The 21,367-nt window shown below is 44.6% G+C and overlaps 1 protein-coding gene across 3 annotated transcripts in view; it reads left to right on the top strand.

Moving 5' to 3' along the window:
• The first annotated feature begins 14,028 nt into the window (after positions 1–14,028).
• OCRL (OCRL inositol polyphosphate-5-phosphatase) overlaps positions 14,029–21,367 on the top strand; it is a 123,069-nt gene continuing 115,730 nt past the window's right edge. For all 3 annotated transcript variants that reach the window (XM_063938368.1, XM_063938369.1, XM_063938370.1), the window contains exon 1: positions 14,029–14,190. In XM_063938368.1, coding sequence (XP_063794438.1) covers positions 14,155–14,190 — 36 coding nt within the window. In that variant the 5' untranslated portion in view covers positions 14,029–14,154. The remainder of the gene's footprint in view (positions 14,191–21,367) is intronic.

A 21,367-nucleotide genomic window follows, 5' to 3' on the forward strand; every position in this document is an offset into this window, starting at 1 on the left:
AAATGTGTGTAAGTATTAATTCCTTTTGCTACACCTCTATACAGGTTAACAAATAGAAGACATATAACAAAACAATATAAAAGTTACACTTCCTATAGGGCTAATTATTAAATGACCTTCTATTAATAATAGAAGGTAATTTAATAATTAGCCCACCTATAGAGGTGTAGCAAAAGGAATTAATACTTACACACATTTTTTAATTAATTTGATTAAACATGTTTTTAAACAATAATCTTTAAAGAGTGCCCCCACAAAGAGGTTTTCTTCTTTGTTCCCGTGGTCTTTCCCCGGGACAAACCCCCCCTGGTACAGTACATGCCTACTGTCCCGAAAGTTGCAGGAGACTCCCGATTTGTAGAGTTATACCCCACACCCCTGGAAGAGTAGATGGATTTTGCCAGAGCCGGCCCTAGACATAGGCAAACTAGACAAATGCCTAGGGCATTTGATATGCCTAGGGGCACCAGCAGCTTCTGCTGATTAAAATGATATGCGGCATGCCTATATTCTGTGTGTGACTGCGGCTGTATCTGCACACAAAATGCTACTTTACAGTGTATTCCTGGAAATCACTGTCATGTAGCATTTCATATGCAGATACAGCCACAGTCACACACAGTATATAGGCATGCCGCATATCATTTTAATCAGCAGAACCTGCTTGTGTATCCTAGCCACATAGCAATGCAAATAAGATGATTTTTCATTTAAAAAAAAAAAGGCGCCTGATGTCATCAGAGCTGACCAGGAGCTGCCAACTGATTCATGCCAGGCATCTCCTGCTGCATGGCACATTGAGGCAAGATTTATGAGGTCACATCTGTATCCAAGCAGGCATGGGTCATAGTGTTAATGGCCATGTGAGTGTTGTGTGCGGGTGGGTTGTTTGTGCAATAGTGTTTGGCAAATGTGCAAGGGGCATTATGTGTGTCATTATGTGTATAAGGACATTAATAATGTGTGTCATATGTGTAAGGGACATTATGTGTATAAGGGCATTAATAAAAGATGGCATAATGTGTAAGGCGCATTATGTTTATAAGGACATTAATAATGTGTGTCATATGTAAGTGGTGTTACTGTGTGGTATTATATGTATAAATACATTACTAATGTGTGGCGTTATGTGAATAAGGTGCTCTACTGTGTGGCATTATGTATAGAAAGGGCACTACTGTGTGGTCTAATGTGAATAAAGAGCAATATGGTGTGATGTAAAGTGAATAAGGAGCCATTCAGTGTCATGTATTGGGAATAAGGGGCACTACTGTGTGGCATAGTGTATAGAAAGGGCACTACTGTGTGGTCTATGGTGTGGTGTAATGTGAGTAATGTTTATAAGGTAAAGTGGTACTGCTGTGTGGTGTAACATGAATAATGGACACTATTGCATGATAAAATATGAATAACGTTGCAGGGGCTTACCCACACAACAGACACACTCATTATTGTGTCACAGCAATGTCACATATTCCAACAACTGCAATCACACTGCTACGTCCCAGCTTACCTCCACACCTACAGCTACTGAGTACTCCCCAACACTCTCACCCTCATCCTCCTCACTACCCGCCTGACTGTGTACTGGTCACACAATAATCCCCCACACACTGCCGCAGAGATTCTCTCCACTGCAATATACTGTAACCATCGCCGTGCACACGGGGGGTGGCTGGTGCACACAGTCACCCCCTAAGGTCCGGCACCCGACCCCCACCCACTCCTGCTGCCGCTACTGCCGCTGATTCCCTTATCTGACGCTGAAGGGAGGAGCGCGCTCCACGCGGCTCTCCTGACCCTCACTGTTTCCCTGTCTCCGGCAGTCATTTAAAACATTTCTGGCTGTCAGCCAATCAGAGCTCGCGCACCGGCTCTTGATTGGCTGCCAGACCGTGATCTTTGATTGGCTCACAAGCCACCGCCATATTTCAAATGGCCGCAAAAGACAGGGACTCACTGAAGTGAGGCACAGCAGAGACGTGCGGTGCCCTCGCCTCCCCTCAGCGTCAGAGACGGGAATCCACGGCACTGGCAGCAGAGGAGGGTGAGCACCAATGGGGGCATATATGTATCTGCCGCCACTGGGGACATATATGTATCTGGAAGCGCTGGAGGCAAATATATCTGCCACCGCTGGCGGTCTATGTATCTGGCACCAAGGGGGCATTTGTGTATCTGGCACCACTGGGGGCATATGTATCTTGCACTTCTAGGGGCATATGTCTCTGACACTTCAAGGGGCATGCGTATCTGGCACCGCTGGAGGCATATGTATCTCACACCGTTGGGGGGGCATATGTAGCTGGCACTGCTGGGGGCATGTGTATCTGGCACCGCTGGAGGTATATGTATCTCACACCGTTGGGGGGGCATGTGTATCTGGCACCACTGGGGGCATCTGTATCTGGCACCACTGGGAGCATATGTATCTGCCACCGCTAGGGGCATGTGTATCTCGCACCAATAGTGACATGTGTATCTGGCACCGCTGGGGGCATTTGTCTATCTGCCACCAATGGGGGCATTTTTGTATGTATCACCACTGGAGCCATTTGTGCATATGGCACTGCTGGTGGCATATGTGTATATGGCACCCCTGGGGGCATTGAGTAAGGGCACCGCTGGGATCATATGTTTCTCTGCCACTACGGGGGCATATGTTTACATTGCTTTTCGCCCCAATAGGTGGTGCTACACACGCCCAATAGGCTATGCTAGACACGCCCACTAGGCGGTGCTAAACACACCCCACCAACGCTGCACACCCTAATTACATGTCCTGCACACGGCTATGACTGTAACACCTACACTGCAAGATCCTTTACCTATCACTATCTCCAATATACTCCACAACATGTGTGCCAGTGTCCCACATTTCCTGCCCCTGTCCCCACTCACACGGCTGCCCCCAGACACAGTCATACAGTCACATATCTTCCCAACTCCACACAACCTCCCAAAGCTACATCACCTACTAAGCCCCTACCCCACCCACACCAACAGCTCACAACCCCCATAAACACCCACCCACCCAGGAAATCATCCAACCAACTCTGCACCATACCTTGCACCCCCCCAACCCCCAATCCCCCAAACACCATCCCTCCTACACCCCCTACTCCTCCTGGCAACCTACCACATTTACCTTCCACAATCCATCATCCCGCCTCTACATCATACACCACCTCAAAATACCCTCCCACGTCCACCATCCCCTCCATGAGCCTCTCCCCCACCCATATGACCTGCGTACAACCTCCACCATCCCCCTGTCCACCACACCCACAACTCCCCCAACCACAAATCCTCACAACCCCTTCACCATCCCCCTCCACTCAGCTCACAGCCTATGCACAGTTCCTCCAACATCCACAGTCGACCCCACACCATATCAACCACCACCCATTGCACCTCCACAACACACTCCCCTCTCCACGTACACCTCGCACTCAACACTCCACCAGCCAGTGCACCTCCGCCACCCTAGCACAACCCCCCAAAAAATTACACATACACTGTCCAGCCCAGCAAATCATGCACCTGCACCTCCACCAACAGCAGCACCACACCGCCCCCCTGCACCATCCACTAAACACCCTCCAAAGCCACGCATCCAACATCCCCACTTTCCACAGAACCTTCACAACCCCTCCCCCATCCGCAACCCCACCACAGCCAAACCAACAACACCCACATCATGTACATAGCCCATTTGCAAAAGCACCTCTGGAAACCCTCATCCATCCACAGACCCCATTTGCAGTAACCCATTCACCACACACACCACCTTGGACACCATCTTTTTGACTACTTACATCAGAAATGCCCAGCGGCATCGATACACCCCTCCACCGCACTGCACCCATTTCAACATTACCACACACACACACTCAACTTCTGTAAATATACAGTAGATGCTACCAACACACATTCTGTACATACGCTCCAACAATACTGGGCCCTGTGTGTGTAGAAACAACTCTGCCAACTGTCTCCGCTGATTCTCTAAACGCCTCTACTACCTTTGACTATTTTGTGTTTTTTCACCACTTCAACCTGTGCCCATTAACCACTCACACAACTACAAAAGCAAGTAAGACTCCATATAATGGAACTATTGAACAGCACAAAGTCGTGCGGAGGTTGTGGGGGCAAAGCCCCTTACGACGGTGTGAAGAGTGCCCGTAGGGCGTGATGAATCACCTAGTTTATATTATAAATATACTATAAAGTATGACTTTGGCAACAACTTCACAGCTATACTGGACTCCTTGGGGCATATGTAATAGGGTGCGAGTTTGCCAGAGGTGAAGGATAACGGCCAATCCCAGAGTTTTTGCTGACAATTTGCCAGAAAAAGGTGGACAGAGATGACGTATCAGCCAATCAGCTCCTGTCATTTCAAACACAGCCTGTAATATGGCAATCAGGAGATGACTGGTTAGTACTTTATCCCCACCCAAGGCTTAGTAAATAGACCCCCTAATTCACTTAACCCCTTAACTGGCTTTTTTATTTATTTACCTTTTTATAAAAAATAAAATGCTTGGAAATGTTGATGTTTTTATTATTATTATTTAAGTATAGAATATACTCTTTCAAATATGCTTGAATATTTAACTGAAAAAAATATGCCTAATCTCACCCGCTCCCAACTTCACTGCTCCCCGTGTCCGCAGGCCTCCATAGGAAAAATCCCAACCCATAGGTGTCCATGGCCGCCCACTGTTTTAGTACCCGCAACTCGTGTGTCACTACAGTATATTTGTGTATATAATAAGATGTACGTTGGTGCAGTTTGGTTAAAAGCCTTGTATGTCAGTAAAAGTATTTTATATTTATAACGGTAGAATACCGGTAACCAATGGAGGGACTGACAGAGCGGATCTGCAGACGATGAACGTCTAGCGAGGAAGATTAGCCTCACCGCTGCATTCAGAATGGATTGTAGTGGTGAGAGTCTATGCATGGGAAGACCGGTCAGGAGACTATTGTATAGATGCTGATGAGGTTTTATGGGCCTTTGTCCAAAATATGCTGTCACTCAGTTATGGAGGGGTGACACTACCAGGACCCAGGCCAACCTCATGTTGGTGAGAAGAGCAAGCCCAGAATGTACGAGACCCGAAAATTTTACCATTATCTGTTTGTTGAATAATTTGCCGGCGGTCCTAATTGGCTCCCCTTATATGGCATCTTCACAGACAATTACCCCTGCAGCAAGACGTCCCCATCACCACATCATTCACAGGTAACCATGGTAAACATAAAGGGCTACATGTTGCCTAATATCTTGTGATCCATAACACAATCATAACAATGGCGCACAATTATTTTATGAATTTATTACTAGGGGCGGGCAAAAAAATATTATGAAATAAGAAAACATTTTAATCGCAAAGACACTATTTTATTTTTCAAAAATTAGGTGACAATATTATTTCTACGTTAAACAGCGGTCAAAAACATTTTTACATTAGTGAATGCCATATCAATAACACTTTATTTACAGTATGTGGTGCCACAAGTTGTCCACAGAGCTGTACAAAGGCAAACAATAAGACAAACAGGGTAAAACAGAACATTACAGTAGGCAAAATATAAACAGGACACAAGTAACAGCACCACAGATCTCAGGGCCTACAGTAATTCTGCATGGATCGCTATTTTGAAAAATTGGAGTTGTCTGCGAGTAGAAAGGCGCCGCCCCAACAGGAAGAAAAAATGTACAAATTTGCAAAAGCATCGCAGATCGCTATCCACTCGCAGATGCATATACAATTCCTGGAACATCGAAGAATCTTTGCCATCTGAGTACATGTGAGTAGGTCTGAGGCTGTCAGTAATCTGCTACTGAGATTATTATTATTATTATTATTATTATTATTATTATTATTATTATCCTTTATTTATATGGCGCCACAAGGGTTCCACAGCGCCCAATTACAGAGTACATATACACATAATCAAACAGGAAAACGGTGAATTACAGTTGAAGACAATATATGACAAGTACAGGGTAACTAAGCATAAGTACATCAGCAGAAGACGCTGAGATAAGTATCAAGGTGGCCAAAAAACTGCGGGATTTGGGCAGTTGAGGATTATTAAAGTAAGAAAAGGATAAGCACATGAGGGAAGAGGGCCCTACTCGTCAGAGCTTACATTCTAAAGGGGAGGGGCAGACAGACAGGGGTGACACAGATGGGGTAGACTGAGCATGGGACAGTGGGTTAGGTTGAGATTTGGCTGGGTTTGGTAAAGAAGTGGGTCTTAAGAGCCGTTTGAAGTTCTGTAGAGAGGTGGAGAGTCTGAGGTGGAGAGGTAGAGAATTACAGAGAAAGGGAGCAGCACGTGAAAAATCTTGGAGATAGGAGTGGGAGGAAGTGATCAGAAGACAGGAGAGCCGGCGTGCATTAGCAGAGAGAAGAGGACGGGTGGGAGAGTAAAGGGAGATAAGGTCAGAGATGTAAGTGGGAGAGGAGTGGGTGAGGGCTTGTAAGTGAGTGTGAGAAGCTTGAATTGGATTCTGAAAGGGAAGGGAAGCCAGTGATGGTCTAGTAAGAGAGGAGAGGTGGACGTAGTGCGTTTGGTGAGGAAGATAAGCCAAGCAGCAGCATTGAGGACAGATTAGAGTGGAGAGAGGTAATTGTTAGGAGGAGATTACAGTAGTCCAGTCTGGAAATAATCAGTGAGTGGATAATGGTCTTAGTGGCTTCCTGGGTGAGAAAGGGTCGGATCCTGGAAATGTTTTTGAGATGAAAATTACATGTTTGTGAGAGGTGCTGAATGTGTGGTTTGAAGGAGAGGGAGGAGTCAATGATTACACCAAGACAGCGCACTTGGGGGCTAGAGGAGATAGTAGTGCCATCAATAGATAATGAGGTTGTGGGAGGTGAGGTTGGAAAGATGATCAGCTCAGTCTTAGACATGTTAAGTTTAAGAAAGCGCTGGGACATCCAAACAGAGATAGCAGAGAGACATTCGGAGATACGAGTGAGGAGAGCGGGGGAGAGGTCTGGAGAGGAAAGATAGATTTGAGTGTCATCAGCATAGAGGTGATATTGGAAGTTAAAAGAACTAATGAGTTCACCTAAAGAGGACGTATAGAGAGAGAAAAGGAGAGGACCAAGAACAGAGCCTTGGGGGACACCAACAGTTAGTGGAAGTGGGGGGGAGGTAGCGTCATGAGAGGAGACGGAGAAGGAACGATCAGAGAGGTAGGAGGACAAAGCTAATATTGTCTTAGATATATAAACAATAAAGAGAGCGCATAAATAGTACAGTAACAATTTATTATTAAATAAATCAATTAAGATGCAATATTGCTACACATTAAAAGAGTGAATGAAACTGCACTAATGGAGACCACTGAAATAATCAATTATACTGTAAATACTTGTGTTCCCAAGTCAATAAGGGAAAGGAAGGAAACAGTTCTCAATTGAGCTGAGGAATGATAATGTTCAATGTCCCACCAAATAGGTGATAGATGATTACAAGAACAATAGAACCATGGCAGGTCCACTTAATCCTCTTAAGAAAGTTGCAACGTTTATTGAGATAATATGAAGAATTCAGCTGATTCCTCCCACAGCACGTGGGTATGGCTACAACCCCCCCACCACTATCCGACAGTGTAGTTGCTCACCGCTGCAGATGTATAAAGCTGGCCGCTTCCAGGGCTCCTGGGCAGTGCCATTGTTGATTTATAGGTGTGTGTATATTTATTCAATATTAGTGTATAATTGGGAGCGCCTGATTTATTCTTCTTCATTGAGGTAGGAGGACAGTCAGGAGAGGGCAGTATCACGCAGACCAAGGATTTGCAGAAGGAGAGGGTGGTCCACAGTGTCAAAAGCAGCAGAGAGATCAAGAAGAATAAGCAGAGAGTAGTGGCCCTTGGATTTGTCTGCATGGAGGTCATTGCAGACTTTTGTGAGGGCAGCTGGATAAGATGGGCTGGAAGTGGTATGCGCTGACATCAGAGACCCTCCCCAAAAATGCCTGGGCGCGCCTGCGAGTGTTGATACTTCATCTTCATTTGTGGGATAGAATAAAGAGAAGGTGGCAGAGGGTTCACGTGGAATGAGCAGGTCACTGGCTGTGGAGGAGCATACCATTTCATCTCGGATCTTATCAATCTTGAAGTAGAAAGCAAGAGCTTGCACTTTGATAGTGGCTGCTGGGTTGGGTGAGGGAGGGTTAAGAAGTGATATACAGTAAAGGTATTAAAAAGTCGCTTGGGGTTAGAGGCCTGAGCAGAGATGAGAGATTGGACACATGTTTGTTTGGCAATGTCTATGGCATTACAATAGGAGGACTGGACAAATCAGCAAGAAGAAAAAGTATTCCTGTAATGGCACTCACTAGATCCATTAAACATCTATCTATCTATCTATCTATCTATCTATCTATCTATCTATCTATCTATCTATCTATCTATCTATCTATCTATCTATCTATCTATCTATCTGTCTGTCTGTCCCCGAAAACGATAAACTTAACAATCTGTATGTGATGCTGAATACAGTGTGCTTTTGATTACACAGTCTTTGAGTGCCGAATTTCCTTGGAGGGGTATATATTATAGAGGTCAAGGTAAAAGAATTAAAATGTAACATTTATTTTGTCTGATTAAAATCAGGTAGCGAAATATAGTGTGAAAAGAGAAAGCAAGAAATTTGTGTGTATATAGAGACTAAAATAAAGTAAATACTGTCTCCCAATTGTATCTCTTGTATTTATTATATAGTCTGTTTATCTATACTTATGTTCGACCAAAATATCAATCACCCGTTCCATTAAATTATTACGTACATATCTAAATGATCTAAATTAAATATCTAAATTAAATTATCATAGAGACTGGTAAGATTGATATATGTAAGACATCTATGTCACAGCAACGTATTAGCATAGGTATCCGTCATAGCGAGTTGTGCCACTGAATCGATATTCATTAGTCACTCAAATCTGTCATAGAAGTATAAAGAGTGTAATATACGTTATGTGACAATAAGTATTAGTCATTTATGTGGATAAAACCACTGTATCATTATAGATTGGTTCAATCATTTAGCAAACTCTCACAATTACTGTATATTGATAATGACATACATCACTGAGAGTATAGCAGAATGGTTACTTGTGTTACAGCATCCGGTTCTCTGCACAATGATTGATTGTCAGGAAACATATATATATATATATATATATATATATGTACACATATACATATCTACACATATATATACCGTATATACATAAACACATAGCATATTAAACATGTATATATATATATATATATACACTCATACAGTACACGTGTATATATATCATATGTGTTTGTGTGTTTATATGGATGCATATACATGTGTATATATGTATGCACATGGATATATATGTACTATAATTAAAATAAAGTAAACTTTTTTTAAGCACTTACAAGTGCCACCAGGAAGACTGCAGGCTGCAGACGACGCTAGACAGCCATTAATAATACTCGGTGCTCAGAACCCCCCCCTGCATGCGCCACTGCTCTCAAACACCAAACTAAACAGCCAGAAGGGCTAAGTACATACTGTGAATGAAGTCACAGACTCGTGCAAAAATATCAGGTATTAAAGTCAAAATATGTATTGCTGTATCCTTACATAGTATAAGAGCAGGCTGTTATTATGGGATACGGTCATGTGACCACTGCTCGGGATCCCGGCAGTCACCATGCCGACGCCGGGATCCTCAATGATCAGAATGCCCCACACGGACTATTCCACAACACTCATAGGGGTACATTTACTAAGATTCGTATTTTCCAAATTCATGTCCAAGTTCAATCACGAATGACATCGACAGTGTAAAATTGCAACTTTTTGAATTGATTACGATGGATTTACTAAGCTGTCGTATTCGGGTTTTTCTTTTCTTCCGATGTCGATGTCATTCGTGGTTTTTTACCTATTTTTACGGCAGTGATTAGCAAAACACTGCCGACTTTTTTTACAATCAATCTCGGCCGGATCTGTGTGATCCGTGCTGGGGTTTATTTTTTTTTTTTTTTTAATTAAACACTGTAAAATAATAAAAAAAAATGCGTGGGGTCCCCCCTCCTAAGCATAACCAGCCTCGGGCTCTTTGAGCCGATCCTGGTTGCAAAAATATGGGGAAAAAAATGACAGGGGTTCCCCCATATTTAAGCAACCAGCATCGGGCTCTGCGCCTGGTCCTGGTCCCAAAAATACGGGGGACAAAAAGAGTAGGGGTCCCCCGTATTTTTAAAACCAGCACCGGGCTCCACTAGCTGGACAGATAATGCCACAGCCGGGGGTCACTTTTATATAGTGCCCTGCGGCCGTGGCATCAAAAATCCAACTAGTCACCCCTGGCCGGGGTACCCTGGGGGAGTGGGGACCCCTTCAATCAAGGGGTCCCCCCCTCCCAGCCACCCAAGGGCCAGGGGTGAAGCCCGAGGCTGTCCCCCCCCATCCAATGGGCTGCGGATGGGGAGGCTGATAGCCTTTTTTGTAAAAGAAAAGATATTGTTTTTAGTAGCAGTACTACAAGGCCCAGCAAGCCTCCCCCGCATGCTGGTACTTGGAGAACCACAAGTACCAGCATGCGACGGAAAAACGGGCCCGCTGGTACCTGTAGTACTACTACTAAAAAAATACCCAAAAAAAGACAAGACACACACACCGTGAAAGTATAATTTTATTACATACATACACACATACATACTTACCTTAAGTTCCCACGCAGGTCGGTCCTCTTCTCCAGTAGAATCCAAGGGGTACCTGTTGAAGAAATTATACTCACGAGATCCAGGGGTCCAGGCTCCTCGGGAAATCCAGGGGTAATCCACGTACTTGACAAAAAAAACAAAACGGTGTCCCGACCACGAACTGAAAGGGGACCCAGGTTTGCACATGGGTCACCTTTCCACGAATGCCAGAAAGCCACTCTGACTTCTGTCTAAGTGGGTTTCATCAGCCAATCAGGGAGCGCCACGTTGTAGCACTCTCCTGATCAGCTGTGTGGTCCTGTCCTCACTGACAGGCAGCACACGGCAGTGTTACAATGTAGCGCCTATGCGCTACATTGTAACCAATGATGGGAACTTTCTGCCCTGCGGTTGACCTAAAGTGACGTCACCGCTGAGCAGAAAGTTCCCATCATTGGTTACAATGTAGCGCATAGGCGCTACATTGTAACACTGCCGTGTGCTGCCTGTCAGTGAGGACAGGACCACACAGCTGATCAGGAGAGTGCTACAACGTGGCGCTCCCTGATTGGCTGATGAAACCCACTTAGACAGAAGTCAGAGTGGCTTTCTGGCATTCGTGGAAAGGTGACCCATGTGCAAACATGGGTCCCCTTTCAGTTCGTGGTCGGGACACCGTTTTGTTTTTTTTGTCAAGTACGTGGATTACCCCTGGATTTCCCGAGGAGCCTGGACCCCTGGATCTCGTGAGTATAATTTCTTCAACAGGTACCCCTTGGATTCTACTGGAGAAGAGGACCGACCTGCGTGGGAACTTAAGGTAAGTATGTATGTATGTGTGTATGTATGTAATAAAATTATACTTTCACGGTGTGTGTGTCTTGTCTTTTTTTGGGTATTTTTTTAGTAGTAGTACTACAGGTACCAGCGGGCCCGTTTTTCCGTCGCATGCTGGTACTTGTGGTTCTCCAAGTACCAGCATGCGGGGGAGGCTTGCTGGGCCTTGTAGTACTGCTACTAAAAACAATATCTTTTCTTTTACAACAAAGGCTATCAGCCTCCCCATCCGCAGCCCATTGGATGGGGGGGGGACAGCCTCGGGCTTCACCCCTGGCCCTTGGGTGGCTGGGGGGGGGACCCCTTGATTGAAGGGGTCCCCACTCCCCCAGGGTACCCCGGCCAGGGGTGACTAGTTGGATTTTTGATGCCACGGCCGCAGGGCACTATATAAAAGTGACCCCCGGCTGTGGCATTATCTGTCCAGCTAGTGGAGCCCGGTGCTGGTTTTAAAAATACGGGGGACCCCTACTTTTTTTGTCCCCCGTATTTTTGGGACCAGGACAAGGCGCAGAGCCCGATGCTGGTTGCTTAAATATGGGGGAACCCCTGTCATTTTTCCCCCCATATTTCTGCAACCAGGATCGGCTCAAAGAGCCCGAGGCTGGTTATGCTTAGGAGGGGGGACCCCACGCAATTTTTTTTGAAAAAATAAGCACTTTCCCACCCCTTCCCACTGATATACATGCACGGATCTCATGGATCCGTGCATGCCTATCCAATCACGAATAAAAAAAGCAGGTCTGTTTTTTTTTAGCACTTTTTTACGAGTTGTAATTTTTCACGGCAGTGTTTGTTCTTTTTTTGCTTTGCACTTCTTAGTAAATGACCGAGATTCATACTTAAACAGCCGCGTTTTGACCGATGGTGTATTCATTCGTAATTTTTTACCTGAACTTGCAAAAAATTACGAATGCCCTCATCACTGCCGTGATTAGTGCTTAGTAAATTACCGAGATGACACTTTGATGAAAAAACGGCATCTCGGTCAAAATCGGGAGCTTAGTAAATTTCCCCCATAGAGTGAGAACAGAATATGTGGCGAGCCCGCAAGGGGCTTTATTGCGCTCGCCCCCCTGCTGGGATTCTGCTGCCAGGATCCTGCGGTTGGTATCCTTACTGCCGGGATCGCCAGTGCCGCTCTCCCAGCCCCAACCCGTTATTACTGGCGTCCCTCTCCGGGAAATATAACATTCTAATTGGTGACCACCAGGGTCTGTTGTGAGAATATAATGTAACTCTATCATATGCTGACAGCTGTTATATTGGATCTGGGACACCATGTCGACACCAAAAAGGGTCGACACACCTTAGGTCGACACCAGTTGGTCGACACGCCTTAGGCCCACATCTGAAATAGGATGACATGAAAAAAGGTCGACATGAGTTTTTAATGTTTTTTTTGGTGTTGTTTTCTTCGTAGACTGATGGGGAACCCCAATTAGTGCACCGTGTCCCCTCGCATGGCTCACTACGCTCGGCACAGGTTACCGTTCCCAATCGTAGTCCATGTGGATCGTAAAGTATGAAAAACTTCAAAAAATTTGAAAAACTCATGTTGACCTTTTTCCATGTCGACCAATTGCAGGTGGCGACCTATGGTGTGTCAACAAACTGACGTCAACCTTTTAGGTATCGACCTGGAGTCCGGATACCGTTATATTACATATTAGAATTCCAAAACAATGATATTAATGCCACTATGCGATGTGGATTCCATAACTGGTACCCATTGATAATGGCATGACTGGCTGCTGACACCCATTCTCATCCAGCTGGGTGTATCACTGCTGTCAGCAGGGTCAGAAGGGCCCACAGGGGTACCAGGGAAACCACCGGTAGGCCCCACTGCCTGAGGGCCCACTCCTTCCTCTAGGGATCAGGTTCCAGACTGTGCACTTGTATTATACATGGTAGATATGTTGCATTACACTGCACTAGACTATTGTGTATTTCAAGCCTCTGTGGAGGCTGGCCACACCCCCTTTATAGGCTGGCCACACCCCTAAATATGGGCCCCTATCACTGTATTCCCCCAGTGGGCCCTTCATACCCCAGTCCAACACTGGCTGTCAGTATCTCCAGAAGGGTATGGAAACCAGTTTTAATAAAATACAGTAAATGGTAACTTGTGACAGTGTTAGTACATTTCTGCTACAGTGTACACAGCCATCACTTTGTTACAAATGTATCTCCATGCACTGCTGGCAGCTATATGAGCTGGTGGTATAATGACACACACCAGTCCAATAACCAAACTACACCTGTGTCCCTCTCTTCCCTCTTCTCCAACCATCTCCCGACCAGAATTAATAAATAAATAAATAAATTCATTAATTATTAATAAATAAATAAATAAATAAATAAATAAATAAATAAATAAATAAATAAATAAATGTATGTTAGGTAATGCAGTTCCCTCCTCCGCCCAGCAGGTGGCAGCAGCAGCAGCAGCAGCACAGCAGCAGCGGTACGTGATGACGTCAGGACGGGCACGTCGCCGGGTAGCTGCTGAGCGGTGGCCGGGAGAGAAGTGACAGGGAGCGGCGGGGCCGGGAGGCGACGTCACCCACACACCGGGCCCTGGAGCGATGGAGAGGCCGCGGCAGCGTCCAGGGGAGACCTCAGTATCCTTCACTGCCGTGTGCTTGCTGTACTGTGTTATATGCGCTGCAGTGTGACTACACCGTGTGTCCCGCTGTGTTGTGGTGTATACTCAGCGCACTGTATGTGTGTTATACCGTATATACTGTACTGTGTGTGCATTATACCCTATATACCGTAATGTGTGTAGTGTGTGCATTATATTGTGTATACTGTACTGTGTGTACTATGTGTGCATTGTAACGTATATACTGTACTGTGTGTATATTACACCATATATACTGTACTGTGTGTACATTATACTGTATATACTGTACTGTGTGTACTATGTGTACATTATACTGTATATACTGTACTGTGTGTACTATGTGTACATTATACCTTATATACTGTACTGTGTGTATATTATACTGTATATACTGCACTGTGTACATTATACTGTATATACTGTACTGTGTGTATATTATACTGTATATACTGCACTGTGTACTATGTGTACATTATACTGTATATACTGTACTGTGTGTATATTATACTGTATATACTGCACTGTGTGTACTATGTGTACATTATACCGTATATACTGTACTGTGTGTATATTATACTGTATATACTGCACTGTGTGTACTATGTGTACATTATACCGTATATACTGTACTGTGTGTATATTATACTGTATATACTGCACTGTGTGTACTATGTGTACATTATACCGTATATACTGTACTGTGTGTATATTATACTGTATATACTGCACTGTGTGTACTATGTGTACATTATACCGTATATACTGTACTGTGTGTACTATGTGTACATTATACCGTATATACTGTACTGTGTACATTATACCGTATATACTGTACTGTGTGTATATTATACTGTATATACTGCACTGTGTGTACTATGTGTACATTATACTGTATATACTGTACTGTGTGTACTATGTGTACATTATACCGTATATACTGTACTGTGTGTACATTATACCGTATATACTGTACTGTGTGTACTATGTGTACATTATACCGTATATACTGTACTGTGTACATTATACCGTATATACTGTACTGTGTGTATATTATACTGTATATACTGCACTGTGTGTACTATGTGTACATTATACTGTATATACTGTACTGTGTGTACATTATACCGTATATACTGTACTGTGTGTATATTATACCGTATATACTGTACTGTGTGTACTATGTGTACATTATACTGTATATACTGTACTGTGTGTACTATGTGTACATTATACTGTATATACTGTACTGTGTGTATATTATACCGTATATACTGTACTGTGTGTACTATGTGTACATTATACTGTATATACTGTACTGTGTGTACTATGTGTACATTATACTGTGTATATACTGTACTGTGTGTACTGTGTACATTATACCGTATATACTGTACTGTGTGTACTATGTGTACATTATACCGTATATACTGTACTATGTGTACATTATACTGTATATACTGTATTGTACACCATGTGTACATTATACTGTATATACTGTACTGTGTACTATGTGTACATTATACCGTATTATTTACAGTGTTCGCAAATACGCGCTATAGCGCGTATTTTACCCTGATCTGTGGTCCGGGGACTCACATTTCTAAACTGTGTGGGTCCCCGGGGATGCGCTCCGCTGAAGCTGGTCATCTTGTTTAAGCTTCCTGTATCTTGTTTAAGTCCTCTTGTGGCGGCGCGGGCTGCCCCCCCTTCCCCCCGGACAGAGAGTGAGGACGGCTTCTCTCCTCCCACCCCCCACCCCCCCCCCACCCCCCCGCCCGATCACCTGCTGCAGCTTCAAGGGAGCCGGACAGAGAGTGAGGACGCCCCCCCCCCCCCGCAGATCACCCGCTGGAGCTTCAAGGGAGCCGGACAGACAGTGAGGACGCCCCCCCCCCCCCCCCTTCCCGCCGATCACCCGCTGCAGCTTCACGGGAGCTGGACTTGCGGTGGCGGCTGGGGGGCTGTTCATATCGGTGGGATGGCGGAGATGGGGGCTGCATGGCGCCGGCAAACAGGTGTTAAACGCAACATTTTTGTGGTATGGAGTGGGGGTGAGGCGAGAGGGTGACAGTGCTGCTGGTCTCTGCAGCATACAGGGCCCTTGATACAACCACTGGATTCGAGTCATGCTGCCTGTAATTTATGTGCTGACTGATCAACTTCAGTGTTACTCACTGTTCTGGCTGCCTTTGTTGGTTACTGCTGGTTGCTGTTGGTTACTGCTGGTTGCCGCTGGGTACTGTAAAGGCAGCCAGCACAGTGAGTGTCACTGAAGTTGATCAGTCAGCACATAAATTATAGGCAGGATGACTCAAATCCATTGGTTGTACCAAGTGTCCGAAGTCGTCGGTCAGGATGTTGGCATTTAGTATTCCGACACCAGCATCCCGATCGCAGCAAAGCCGACAAGAGTGACGAGTGCAGAGGGTACCCTAACCTCCCACCCCTAACCCTCCGTTTCCCGCAGCCTAAACCTAACCCACCCCCTTAGTGCCTAACACTTATACCCCCCCCCCCTCTCTGCAGCCTAACCCTAACCTCCCCAACACCATATCCTAACCCACCCCCTTCCCACCCGCACGCTAAACCAGTGTCGGCAGTGCATACTTCCCTTCAGGATCCTGACTGTCAGGATATCGTTGCCGGGATCCTGATCTCCACGGGATGCCAGCGTTGGTATTGTGGCGGCTGTCAGGATTCCGGCATCGGTATTACGCTGCTGGGATCCCGACAGCCAGGATCCTGAATGCATACTGCCGATATGATAACAACCCAGCAGCATTGTCACCCTCCCTCCCCCACAACACTTCTGTAGTGTCTAAATCCTGTCTGGGGCTCTATTATAGCGGCACTATAAAGCCATTACATATAGAAAATGTATTATTTAATAATGTTGTCCTGTTTTTTAATCATATAATTAAGTGCTCTACCTGGCGCAATGTGTATAACGTGCTCTGCCTGGCGCAATGTGTATAACGTGCTCTGCCTGGCGCAATGTGTATAACGTGCTCTGCCTGGCGCAATGTGTATAACGTGCTCTGCCTGGCGCAATGTGTATAACGTGCTCTGCCTGGTGCAATGTGTATAACGTGCTCTACCTGGTGCAACGTGTGGCGCAATGTGTATAACGTGCTCTGCCTGGCGCAATGTGTATAACGTGCTCTACCTGGTGCAATGTGTATAACGTGCTCTACCTGGTGCAACGTGTGGCGCAATGTGTATAACGTGCTCTGCCTGGCGCAATGTGTATAACGTGCTCTACCTGGCGCAATATGTATAACGTGCTCTACCTGGTGCAATGTGTGGCGCAATGTGTATAACGTGCTCTACCTGGCGCAATATGTATAACGTGCTCTACCTGGTGCAATGTGTGGCGCAATGTGTATAACGTGCTCTACCTGGTGCAATGTGTATAACATGCTCTACCTGGTGCAACGTGTGGCGCAATGTGTATAACGTGCTCTGCCTGGCGCAATGTGTATAACGTGCTCTACCTGGTGCAATGTGTGGCGCAATGTGTATAACGTGCTCTACCTGGTGCAATGTGTATAACGTGCTCTACCTGGTGCAACGTGTGGCGCAATGTGTATAACGTGCTCTGCCTGGCGCAATGTGTATAACGTGCTCTCCTTGGCTCAGTGTGTATAGGAGGTTCTACCTGGTGCAATGTGTATAAGCGCCACTACTGTGTGGAATAATGTGAATTGGTACTATTATGTGACCACGCCCCTTCCCCACGAAGCTACGCCCCTAAAAAATTCCAGCGCGCCTTTGGCGCGCACTGTCGCAGTTTTCAGTGTCGTGCGGGAGAACCAATTCTCTTTCTGCCACAAGGTCACCAAAATGTCTAATTACATCTAAAGTGCGGGGTATCCTGTATGCTACACAGCCCAGCAGCATCGTCACCCCATCCTCCCCCTTACACCCCTTTTGTAGTGTCCAAATCAAGTTTGTGTTTTTATATTTGAATCATTAATAAGACTAATTAAAACCTTCATTCCAATGGGACCCAGAAAAGGACAGGTAGGACCCCAATTTTTAAAAGTGAGGGGTCCCTGGGACCCACTTTTTTTTGGTCTCAGCGCGATCACTGCGTATATACTGTACTGTGTGTACTATGTGTACATTATACAGTATATACTGTACTGTGTGTACTATGTGTACATTATACTGTACTGTGTGTACTATGTGTACATTATACCGTACTGTGTGTATATTATACTGTATATACTGTACTGTGTGCACTATGTGTACATTATACCGTATATACTGTACTGTGTGTATATTATACTGTATATACTGCACTGTGTACTATGTGTACATTATACCGTATATACTGTACTGTGTGTATATTATGCTGTATATACTGTACTGTGTGCACTATGTGTACATTATACCGTATATACTGTACTGTGTGTATATTATACTGTATATACTGTACTGTGTGCACTATGTGTACATTATACCGTATATACTGTACTGTGTGTATATTATACTGTATATACTGTACTGTGTGTGCATTGTACCTTATATACTGTACTGTGTGCATTATACTGTTTATACTGTACAGTGTGCACTATGTGTACATTATACCGTATATACTGTACTGTGTGTATATTATACTGTATATACTGTACTGTGTGCACTGTGTACATTATACCGTATATACTGTACTGTGTGTATATTATACTGTATATACTGTACTGTGTGCACTGTGTACATTATACCGTATATACTGTACTGTGTATATTATACTGTATATACTGTACTGTGTGCACTGTGTACATTATACCGTATATACTGTACTGTGTGTATATTATACTGTATATACTGTACTGTGTGCACTGTGTACATTATACCGTATATACTGTACTGTGTGTATATTATACTGTATATACTGCACTGTGTACTGTGTACATTATACCGTATATTCTGTACTGTGTGTATATTATGCTGTATATACTGTACTGTGTGCACTATGTGTACATTATACCGTATATACTGTACTGTGTGTATATTATACTGTATATACTGTACTGTGTGCACTGTGTACATTATACCGTATATACTGTACTGTGTGTATATTATACTGTATATACTGTACTGTGTGCACTGTGTACATTATACCGTATATACTGTACTGTGTGTATATTATACTGCACTGTGTACATTATACCGTATATTCTATACTGTGTGTATATTATGCTGTATATACTGTACTGTGTGCACTATGTGTACATTATACCGTATATACTGTACTGTGTGTATATTATACTGTACTGTGTGTGCATTGTACCTTATATACTGTACTGTGTGCATTATATTGTTTATACTGTACAGTGTGCACTGTGTGTACATTATACCGTATATACTGTACTGTGTGTATATTATACTGTATATACTGTACTGTGTACATTATACTGTATATACGCCGACACCTGACTGGATATGTGGAATTAAGTGCTGAGGTAAATTTATTGCACAAAAGATTAGAGAACAGACAGGGAATCTACCCATGTCTGTCCCTATGTCGCAGGGACCTTCAGAGTCTCAAAACGCCCACTATCCAAAATAATAGACACTGATACCGACACGGAGTCTGACTCCAGTGTCGGTCTAAGATGATGCAAAGTTACAGCCAAAACTGTCAGAAAAGTATTCAATATATTATTATTGTAATAAAAGATGATTTGCATATCACTGATGACCCATCTGTCCCTGACACGAGGGTACACATGTTTAAGGGGAAGAAAGCTGAGATAACATTTCCCCCCTCTCATGAACAAATGAATTGTGTGAAAAAGAGCGGGAATCTCCATACAAGAAACTGCAGTTTCCCAAAAGAATTCTCATGGCGTATCCTTTCCCTGCTAGGGCCAGGATACGATGGGAATCCTCCTCTAGGGTGGACAAGGCGTTGACACGTTTACCAAAAAAGGTAGCGCTGACATACCAAGATACAGCTACCCTCAGGGATCCTGCAGATTGCATGCAGAAAAGTACTTTGAAGTCCATTTACACACATTCTGGTACACTACTCAGACCGGCGATTGTGTCGGCATGGGTTTATAGCGCTGTAGCAGCGTGGACAGATACCTTATCAGCGGAGATTGAAACCCTAGATAAGGATACCATGTTATTGACCCTAGGATATATAAAAGATGCTGTCTTATATATAAGACAGGCCCAAAAAGACATTGGTCTACTGGGTTCTAGAGTCAACGCTATGTCGATTTCTGCTAGACGTGTCCTGTGGAACATGCAATGGACAGGTGATGCCGACTAAAAGGCATATGGAGGTTTTACCTTACAAGGGTGAGGAATTGTGTGGAGAAGGGCTCTCGGACCTGGTCTCCACAGCTATAGCTGGTAAATCTGATCTTTTGCCTTATATTCCCTCACAGCCTAAGAAAGCACTACATTATCAAATGCAGTCCTTTCGATCGCAGAAAAACAAGAAAGTACGAGGAGCGTCCTTTCTTACCAGAGGTAAGGGCACAGGGCACAGCTAGTTCCCAGGAACAGAAGTCCTCCCCGGCCTCTACTAAATCCACAGCATGACGCTGGGGCTCCGCTAAGGGAGTCCGCCCCAGTGGGGGCACGTCTTCGACTCTTCAGCCACATCTGAGTTCACTCACAGGTGGATCCCTGGGCAATAGAAATTGTTTCTCAGGGTTACAAGCTGGAATTCGAAGAGGTGCTTCCTCGACGGTTTTCCTTATCGGCCCTACCGGCTTCTCCCCCAGAAAGGGAGATAATATTAAATACAATTCACACATTGTATCTCCAACAGGTGGTGCTCAAGGTTCCCCTCCTTCAACAAGGAAGGGGATATTACTCAACCTTGGCTGTAGTCCCGAAACCGGACGGTTCGATCAGACCTATTTTAAAATTAAAACTATGCTTGAAAAGGTTCAAATTCAAGGTGGTATCGCTCAGAGCGATCATCGCCAGCTTGGAAGGGGGGGATTTTATGGTGTATCTAGACATAAAGGCTGCATACCTTCATGTTCCCATTTATCCACCCCATCAGGCGTACCTGAGAATTGCGGTACAGTATTGTCATTACCAATTTCAGGGTATTTGGCGGAAATGATGGTGCTCCTACGCAAGCAAGGAGTCACAATTATCCCATACTTGGACGATCTAATAAGGGCGAGATCAAAAGAGCA

This window comes from Pseudophryne corroboree, chromosome 8, assembly GCF_028390025.1.
Source record: "Pseudophryne corroboree isolate aPseCor3 chromosome 8, aPseCor3.hap2, whole genome shotgun sequence".
Classification (NCBI taxonomy): domain Eukaryota; kingdom Metazoa; phylum Chordata; class Amphibia; order Anura; family Myobatrachidae; genus Pseudophryne; species Pseudophryne corroboree.